Raw genomic sequence first — 9,576 nt, forward strand, 5'->3', positions numbered from 1 at the left:
GCATAGCAACATGCTTTGTGCGGTGTGATGCATTTGTCACTATTATTTTCAACCCCATGATTTAATATGCATCATTTCCATAGGGGCATTGCGTATAAGTATTTAAGCAAGTTTGGATATAATATCCGAAGTCCGTATTAATCGAGTTGTAAAAAAACTCAGTACAAACTTATTAGCATAATTATGTCTTTGTCACTTTGAGATCAGCATTTCTGGTCTGTTGAATGATTCCATTGTGCCGTCTCAATGATATCATATCAGTTATATACATGATCATGTCACCTGCTCCTTCTTTCTAAAAATGTAAGGCGCGTCTTTGACTTTGTGTGGTCTTTAATGAATGATTTTGATCATTAATATATTATAAATTAGGCATGTACAGAGTACAGTTTGTATTGCCATATTTATCTTGTAAAATAATTTGATTTTGTATGTCTTCATATTAATGAGGTAAACATATTATTAGTGAAAATCATAGTTAAAGTTGGGTGTCTCGTGTATTTGTGTATGTACTTCGTTTGCACTCTGTAGCAAAAAACACTAAAAAAAAGTCAAGTGCGCCTTGCTTTTCTGGAAGGATGGTGTATTATGTTCCTTTTTGTGTACTACAGTTGTACAGTATTATATAGTGTCATTTTCAATGTGGACTGAAAAGCCTTTTCTTGTGAATGATACTTTGGGACAAAGGACAATGCTCCCTTTGATGCTTATGGTGATAAAACTGATACTTGTTTGTCTGCGTACCAATAGCCGGCACAGCAATTCAAACCATGTATTTTTATAAGAGTGCCTTTTTTATTCTTTTATAATGTAGCATTAAGGCAATTCAAAATAATGAGCTCATGAACTTGGTTTCTTCCGAATTAGGATGTACAAAGCCAACACTAACACACACAGAGGATCAAGTCGTATAAGATCGAAACGATGCCTAGACGGATGAAAAAACAATTAAAAAAAAGAGAAAATAGCAACGATAATCCACACCAAACACTTGATGAGCCAACAAAGATGACGTAAGCACACGCGATTCCGGCATAGACATAACCATGCAAACTGGAAACCTTGTGCACAATACACAAGCACTCTAGACGGTAAGAGCCGTTGGCATGGACATAACCACGCAAACTAGAAACCGTGTGCACAATACACAAGCACTCCAGATGGTAAGAGCCGTTGGCATGGACACAACCACGCAAACTGGAAACCGTGTGCACAATACACAAGCACTAAGAGCCGTTCGTGGAGCCAAAAACATTCATCGATGCATGACTAACGGACGAGAAGCGACACTTACCCACAATGTTTTGTATTTTTCCAAAAAGTATAGGCAAGGACCGAAGCTGTGTTGTGGGGTTGCCTTCGCTGCTTTCCAAACTGAAATTATCACTAAAAGTAAGTATATATGGCTAATATTTCTTACTGCTGGTCTTTCATGAATAACAACATTGCTAAATCATATTCTTAAAGAGTAATGATGTAATTCTGAGCAAGAGGGAGAATCAGGCCAACGAGAAAAGGTTGATGCCGGCCAAGGACTCGATCTACTTGTCAGCTGTCTCTGGACTCCACACACTATCTCTGTACGTACTATAAATACTTCATTCCAATGCCTAACTTCCCCACAACACCGAGCAAAAGGAGCTAAGAAACCTTAAACCATGGAGGTTTCCACCTTACCCTGGTTGCTACTTGTGTCTGTTGCACTGGCACTCTGTTGCACTGTTGAGCACGGCCTGACAGTGCAACAGCAAGCCTTGACGCAGCCACAATGGCCGCGCAAGAGCTTGACCGCGTCGCATCACTGCCGGGGGCGCCGAGCTACTCATATGCGTTCAAGCACTACTCCGGGTACGTCACCACCGATGAGCGCCTCGGCAAGGCACTGTTCTATTGGTTCTTCGAGGCTATGGAGAAGCCTGACGAGAAGCCACTGGTCCTATGGTTAAATGGAGGTTGCTAACTAACTAACTAACTAACTGTTTTTACCTTGAAACTTCAGAAAACTTCATGGGAGATAGATGTGTGTAATTTAGCTATACATCGTATGGTTTTGCAAAATTTGCAGGACCTGGGTGTTCTTCCGTCGGGTTTGGTCAGGCGCAGGAGCTCGGGCCATTTCTTGTGAAGAAAGATGTGCCTGAGCTTGAGCTCAATCCGTATGCCTGGAACCAAGGCAAGTGCCAACCAAGACTAACACACTAGACTTACAAACAATTTTCATAGCAATGGGAGCATGCATAGCTTACTGTCGGGTGAACTTTCAGCTGCCAACCTGCTGTTCCTGGACTCTCCAGCGGGTGTTGGATTTTCGTACACGAACACGTCCTTCGAAATAGATCCACCGGGAGAGAATTCCACAGGTATGCAAGACAGATATGTCTTTCCTCTTCTATCCTAACAATGAAGGGATTTCTTCCCAAGATAACATGACATTTCATTCGTCCTTTGTAGCACACGGTTCATATGCTTTCCTCGTCAGGTGGTTTCAGAGGTTCCCCCAGCAGAAAATGAAAGAGTTCTACATAGCTGGAGAGAGCTATGCAGGTCTGCCAGCCCATTCATAGCTGGCTAGATACTACTAGTAGAACTACTAGATTGTACTGTACTCATGATCTGACTTTTGCTCATTCTAATTCTCTTGCCACTGGATCGCTAGGACATTACGTTCCGCAGTTAGCGAATGTCATCGTGGAGGAGAACAAGAAGGCCTCCAAAGAAAACTACATAAACTTCAAAGGCATCCTGGTACATACATGCAGCTATAATAAGCTACCCATTTCACCATCCTGCGATTGCTTGAATGTTAGCAGTAACTAACTAAACAAAATGGAGTACAGATCGGGAACGCGTACATGGACGGGGACACGGACTTGCAGGGGATCGTGGACTCGGCGTGGCACCACGCCATCATCTCTGACACGCTCTACAGCGCCTTCCTCAAGTCGTGCGACTTCAGCATGGAGATCCTGTCTCCGGAGTGCGACGCGGCACTGAGCGAATTCTTTCTTCTCTACAAACTCATAGACGTCTACAGCCTCTACACCCCCTACTGCGACCTCGGGTACCCGGCTTTGAACGCGTCGTCCTCGGCGAACATCGGGCAGACCAACGGCCGTGTAAGCAAAGCATCCTCCTTGGCTTCAGCTTCAAAAGTTTCAGCCACTTATTTTCCCCCTCGGTCTGCATGTGTGCGTGTGAGTTCTGATCGAGCAGTGTAATTGATTCTTCTTTCATGCACAAAAATGAACAGTTTGATCTGCTCAAGATGCCAATGGGCTTCGATCCATGCACGCAGACGTACGCCACCGAGTATCTGAACCGTGAGGACGTGCAGAGGGCTCTGCATGCCAACACCACGGGACTGCCGTACCCCTACGTTCTTTGCCGGTGAGTTCGCCTAGCTGAGTTTGCTTGCTGGGCTCAGAATTATGTTTCTTTTCATAGCTGAATATATATTGTTTTGTTTGTGTGGTGTTTCTTTTCAGCAATACCATCAACGATGTGTGGAAGGATTCCGACATGACGGTCGTCCCCATCATCAAGAAGCTCGCGGAGGAAGGGCTTCGCATATGGATTTTCAGCGGCGACACGGATGGGAGGATCCCTACGACGTCGACGAGGTACACGCTGAAGAAGCTCGGCCTGCCCATCAAGGAGGACTGGTCGCCGTGGTTCACTCACAAGCAGGTACTGCTGCTGTTTTAACTAATTGGACAATCCCATCGACCAGTTGCTTCCAATTGGTTGCTAAACAACCTTATCAGATCTTGTATAGTAGTATGTCGTTATCTCACACGTTACATTTGTGTGTTTTTTGGTTGCAGGTTGGTGGATGGAGTGTGGTGTACGATGGCCTGACATTTGTCACGGTGAGAGGCGCCGGGCACATGGTGCCAACCTCGCGGCCCGAGCAGGCGCTGGAGCTCTTCAAGCACTTCCTCGCCAACCACAACCTCCCCTCCAAGCCCTTCTAGAGAGAAAAAACTCCTTTGCTCTTCTAACCTGTAGCTCCTGATCAAGCTGGTCTGGGATGGATTTCATTGCAAAACACTACTTGTAAAACTTGTGGATTTTGTTGCGGAGATCAGTTGTCTAAATATGATTTCTACGTCACATACCTAAATAGACTACAAAATATTGCTTCTGCCATTTTTCAGTCACCTGAAAATTTATTTGAAAAACGTTTGAAATCACCCGGATGATTTCTGGAACGTCGCCTAGACGCCACGTGTTTTGGTGCGGACCACGCACCGCTTCCTTCGGAGCCACTCGTTCCCCTGCCTTATCTCTTGAGGGCGGTCGTCTCCTACCTCTCTCATTTTTTTTTCATCTCTCTGCCCAGAACGCAACATAACAATATTCCCGAAATACTTCTCAAGACGAATCCATGCATGTGATTTATATAAATCTCAAGTGCAAACATTTAAAATAATATTTCGGGTTAATGGTCCCAAATTTTGACACAAGACATGTCTAAAAACGTCACTTTCTTTGGAATATTTCCGCAAGACAAGAGTAACGATGATCCATGAATGGTTTTTTTTTGCGGGGTAGAGGATCCATGAATGGTTGCATAGCAGCATATGCTTCGTCAAAGTTGTACATACCGATGATTATGTCATTGCGGGCATGAAGTAACACCATTTATTATACACAAGCAACGTATGAATACCAAAAGTAATTAGGAAATTGGTGTGCTTGACAGGAGCTTAGCGCCACCCAGTCAATGCATGACACATTATTAACTCGTCACGTCCCAATCACCGCCGCTGCGCGATCATAACCCGCTCACACAGATCACTGTGCAGCCCAGTCACGCTGCAAGGCAGATGAGAGAATGTTCGTGCCTTATGAATTCCGAAGTAATTATAGCTAGTGTAACGTATTTATACACGCCCTCCAATTCCAAACAAAAGTGGCACCACATAGACGTTAAAATTTGGAGAATAACAGAAGAAGACCAACGCCCCCATCAGACATTCTTTATGGCCATCTAGGACATCTTCCCTCTCAATCAGAGTCATCCTGAAAACGTGAAATACAATCAAATGCATATATGTATTATACATGTCCTACATGTACAACACAATATATGGAGTATGTAGAAAAACTGTAGCAAGAAAACAGCAGGAAAAAAAAAAGAGATGTCACTTGATTTACAAGTACCTCACTGATACTATCCCACATAAATGGGAACTCGCAATCCACATGACCTCCAACATACAAACTTTCGCCAGCTGGATGCCTCAAGTCCACGGAACCTTGATTCTTACAACCAAAGCAATGTCCTTCCAAAACAAAAATATTGACTTCATTTTTCAATATCATGAAAAAAGAGAGAATGATTTGAAGCATATAAATCATAATAATATGTTAAGTTTATGACTTGGTAATAAGCTACAAAACTTTGATCTACAACATCATAACTGCCGTGTGAAGATACTCCCTCCGTTCCATATTACTCGTCGCTGATCTAGTACAACTTTTTACTAAATCATCGACGAGTAATATGGAACGGAGGGAGTAGATGGCATGACTACACAATTGGGCAGCGAGTTGAAATGAGGATAGCCAGAGAAAATAGATTGATTGCTCTTGCTTATCTCGCTAAATACATAGCACTTTCATATAATGTATGCTGGATGCTTAGGTTTTCGAATTGTAAAATCCTAGACTTCCCAATGCATATTATTAGTATTTCCTAAAAGTAAGAGAAAACGCACATATGCATGGTATTCATTCATGGTATTACCAGAATGTTAACAAGAATAACAGGATATAACTCTGTGTTCTCCACTATTACCAGAATGTTAACTAGAACTGGAATCCTGATTTAGCTCGTTTCACCAGCTGGTAAAGGAAACTGGAAAACGAAATACATGCTTCCAACGAATAAAGAAAATAATCTATGATAAATGATCATTTTAGGAGGGGCCGTCTCTCTGCTCCTCTTGACATCCCCGGCCATGATTTTCCTATAGTTCAATATGCAGACGATACCTTGGTTATCATGAATGGTTCATCTGGTCGGATGCATATTCTCATGAATACTTTGGATGATTTCGCTAAGGCTACAGGACTCAGGGTTAGTTTTGCTAAGTCCTGCAGCTAACTTCTATAAATTTCTGTTTGATGGTCTCCAAGCAGACCCCATTTTCCCCAAGATTTGGAAGAGCAAGTGCTTGCCCAAGCATAAGGTTTTTGCCTGGCTTTGATTATGGACAGATTGCACACCAGATATTTATAATCATCAGAGGGCATATTGGCACCTAGACTCCAATTCTAATCGTGTTCTTTGCAGCTCGGGGATACTTGAGACACGTGACCATTTGTATTTTGAATGCCCTTTTGCCTCGAGATGTTGGAACAGTGCAAAGGTCAACTGGATTCAGGGGAATAGCCTTATTCAAGCCCGGTGCACGGTGACCTGGAACATTTGGCAATGGACTCCGAAGTGTGCCATCCAGGTGACCGGATAGCCGATGCGCTCCTGCACCTACTGTTGATGCTGAGGGGCGGTACCCTACTGTTACTTCTGCCAGAGCTCCATGCGACGTCCACGGATCATTGTAACACAAAGCCAAGACATAATGCTCTCCAATACCATGGTGTTATGGCTCCTTCATTTGAGAGCCTATCCCACACCAGTAGGAGCTTGAGGACCGACTAGACGCTAGCGGAAGTGTCATCACCGGCAAACAGAACCGAAGATAACAGATTCAAAACATGGTGATTGACTCCTTATGTGAAGGGTGGCTTAAGGCAAGACTCTACTCGAATACAAATAAAACTGTATCTATTTTTTGACACGCACGGGGATTCAATGTTATGTAAGGCTCTTGCCTAAGAACAAATCAAGTAGAGTACCAATCAGACACATATCCTGACTAGATATGAAAACAACAACTGGTAAGGTGGCAGATCTAGGAGACCTAACCATCTACGCCACACCTGCTGTATGTTGATCCCCACATGACAAAACATCAGACAACAGTAGTAAATTTACACACAAAAACTTGCTCAGCTATTCGTATTAATCGAATTACAGTAATACTACTACTTAAGGAGTCACTTTGTATGGCTTTATATATCCAAGATTAACAAATCCAATCCAAGCACGGCAAGTACATATAAATAGATTGACTATGCAAACTAGAGGCAAAGCAGTTCATCAAATAACAGTTCCTAACATATTAGTAAATGCAAAGCAGCACATTTCATGCAACCCGTTATATGGCACTACTATATGACTAGTAGTCACGTATAATTAAGAAAGCATACCATTGTCATCAGAATCCAAAGGCTTGCAGCAAAGAACATCACACAGTTCTCCTTCGTCTGGGATCACTTCAGCAAAGAATAGAACAGTGGAACCAGCCTGCTTAGCTGTAAAGTTGAAGTGTTCATAGAAGTTCATGTTTCCTTCAATAATGAAAACTTCATCTTTACTTTCATCAAACACAAAACGCATCTCCTGAAAATATTTCTCAGATTAAAACATGGAAATGTGCTCGAAATAAAGAGTTACGAATTTATAAGGAAAGAGCACAAACCCCAGCAAGATCCTCATCATTGTTATATTTCTGTAAAGCATATTCCATGTACTGTTTCTTACGGTCCGCATCACGCTTTAGCATTTCCTTTTTGGAATATTTCTTTTCTTCTACCTCTGTTTCACTTTCTTCATCTTCAAGATAATTATCTGCTGCTGCCTCCAAATCACTCAACCTCCAACTTGTCAAATTTCCAAATCTATCGGTAAGAAAAGGATCTCCGATATCCACATCATTGTCACTACCATCATTAGAACTGAAACAGATTGTAGATGGTTTCAAACAATTTTAGGAGAATAATCAATCATATAAGCACCCTATTTATAAATGATTAAAAAATTACAAGAGAATTATCAACAAATAGAATATAAAGTGATTACAGAGAGACTACTTTGATAGTACTTCATCCATTATATATAGCAGTCCCACATACAAATTTCATGTTATACTTATACAGACAATCTAACTGAAACATTCAGAATTCCGCGAACTCGAAGTGAGTGACTTCAACCAAACGTGACCGTATAGTACTTCTCAGTTCTCACACTAAACTAGAACATCGAAGGCAAGGGGAAGCATATTGGTGAAAGAATTACCTGTGTTGACGAGCATCAACAGCACCTTCACCCCTATCTCGTCCATCATTGCTATCAGCACCATGCCTGAAGTGAACCAACAAGGTTAAGGGCTAAAATAGGTGAAGAAAGAATTGCGGGAACAATGATAAATAACGTTTTCACACTGTCATTCGAGTAAGCTAAATCTCGACCATGTTGAGGAAAATGGTAATAATAGGTGAAGATGGCCGAGGCGCGCCAGAATACACCTGGCCGCAACAATGTGGTGGGAAGGGAGCCAGACGAGGAGGAGGAGGTGGCGGCGGTGGTGGAGATGAAGAATCCTGAGGACGTCTCTTCGTACGGCTGTTGCGGCTCGACCGGCCCATTGGATGGGAACAGGTGCTCGGCGGCGCCGAAGGAGGTATGCAGGAATTGGGAGGAAATCCCGGGGGTGGCGGGAGGGACGTGGGTAGCTCAGGTCACGGAGGCGGCGGCGGCGGCGGCAGCTTCGCGTCGTGGCTGCTTGGAGAATTTGGCGACCCTCGAGGGGAATTTGGTCGGGGTGGGCGGTTGGTTACGGCCGTTTGCGTGTTTTTTTTTTAATTATATAAGGCGACTTTTATATTCAATAACAATCGAGCTAAATATACTGCACAAGTTCAAAATTTACAGTGCGAATCAACCTGTGGTTGAGTTGGTTAGGTGGACAGTGTTATCCCCAACCCATCAGGGTTCAAATCCTGATACTCGCATTATTTCTGGTGCTCATAAGGGTAGGATATGCGTGTGTGCGTTCATAGGGATGAGTGTATATGCGTGTATATAAGCGTTTGTGTTTGTACTGATGCTCAAAAAAAAGTTCAAAATTTACAGCACAAGTTCAGCGGACAGCTTACCCCGGGTTTTGCTTGTCGTCGGCCATAATCCGTCGATCAGGTTGTTCTCTGTTTCGAAGGAGAGACGCACGATACGTCAATTGTTCGTCGTGTGCGAGAGAGAGTACGGTACTAGAAAAGGCCAATATGTGCCAGCCATGGATATTTGAAATCACATCTACTATCTACGACCACCAATACACAGGCGTTCTCGGACACTTGATTCGAGTTTTAGTCTGACTGGAGTTTATTTATTTATTGGGCAGAGCTGAGTCCAAATCCAAATACAAATAGCACAAAGCCGTGAAGGCGTGGAGTCCAGTTATTAGTACGAAACGACGTCGTGCTGTTTCTTCTTCAGTTTCCTGTCGCCAACACGCGTGTTTACTCTTTGTCAGCGAGACGCAGGGAATCCTCGCCTGAAGGCGAGCGCGACATGGACTGGCCCAGACTTGCGGGAGGCCCCAGCCTCGGGTTTTTTTTCACGTTTATTGTTTATTGTTTTCCTTTTTTGCTTTGTCTTTTTTTTTACTTCTGTTTAGTTTATACTTCCAAATGTTCTAAATAAATATATTACATAAAGCATTG

At 43.0% G+C, this 9,576-nt stretch overlaps 2 protein-coding genes across 2 annotated transcripts; one reads left to right on the forward strand and one right to left on the reverse strand.

Annotated features, from left to right (window-relative positions):
- The first annotated feature begins 1,658 nt into the window (after positions 1 to 1,658).
- On the forward strand, positions 1,659 to 4,119 carry LOC125529225 (serine carboxypeptidase-like 34). Its single transcript, XM_087538226.1, is given in 10 exon segments — positions 1,659 to 1,721; positions 1,724 to 1,952; positions 2,066 to 2,173; positions 2,265 to 2,360; positions 2,452 to 2,544; positions 2,657 to 2,745; positions 2,838 to 3,116; positions 3,251 to 3,387; positions 3,486 to 3,687; positions 3,825 to 4,119. Coding segments are annotated over 10 exon segments (1,446 nt in total). The 3' UTR covers positions 3,975 to 4,119.
- A 425-nt stretch (positions 4,120 to 4,544) lies between these two features.
- On the reverse strand, positions 4,545 to 8,684 carry LOC125529223 (uncharacterized; the record flags this gene model as incomplete). Its single annotated transcript, XM_087538596.1, has 6 exons — positions 4,545 to 5,025; positions 5,167 to 5,288; positions 7,282 to 7,474; positions 7,554 to 7,809; positions 8,150 to 8,215; positions 8,380 to 8,684. Coding segments are annotated over 6 exons (957 nt in total), but the record flags the coding sequence as incomplete, so codon positions are not given.
- Between the last annotated feature and the right edge of the window lie 892 nt (positions 8,685 to 9,576).

This window comes from Triticum urartu, chromosome 1A (assembly GCF_056163025.1).
Source record: "Triticum urartu cultivar PI428250 chromosome 1A, HENAU_Tu73, whole genome shotgun sequence".
Lineage (NCBI taxonomy): Eukaryota > Viridiplantae > Streptophyta > Magnoliopsida > Poales > Poaceae > Triticum > Triticum urartu.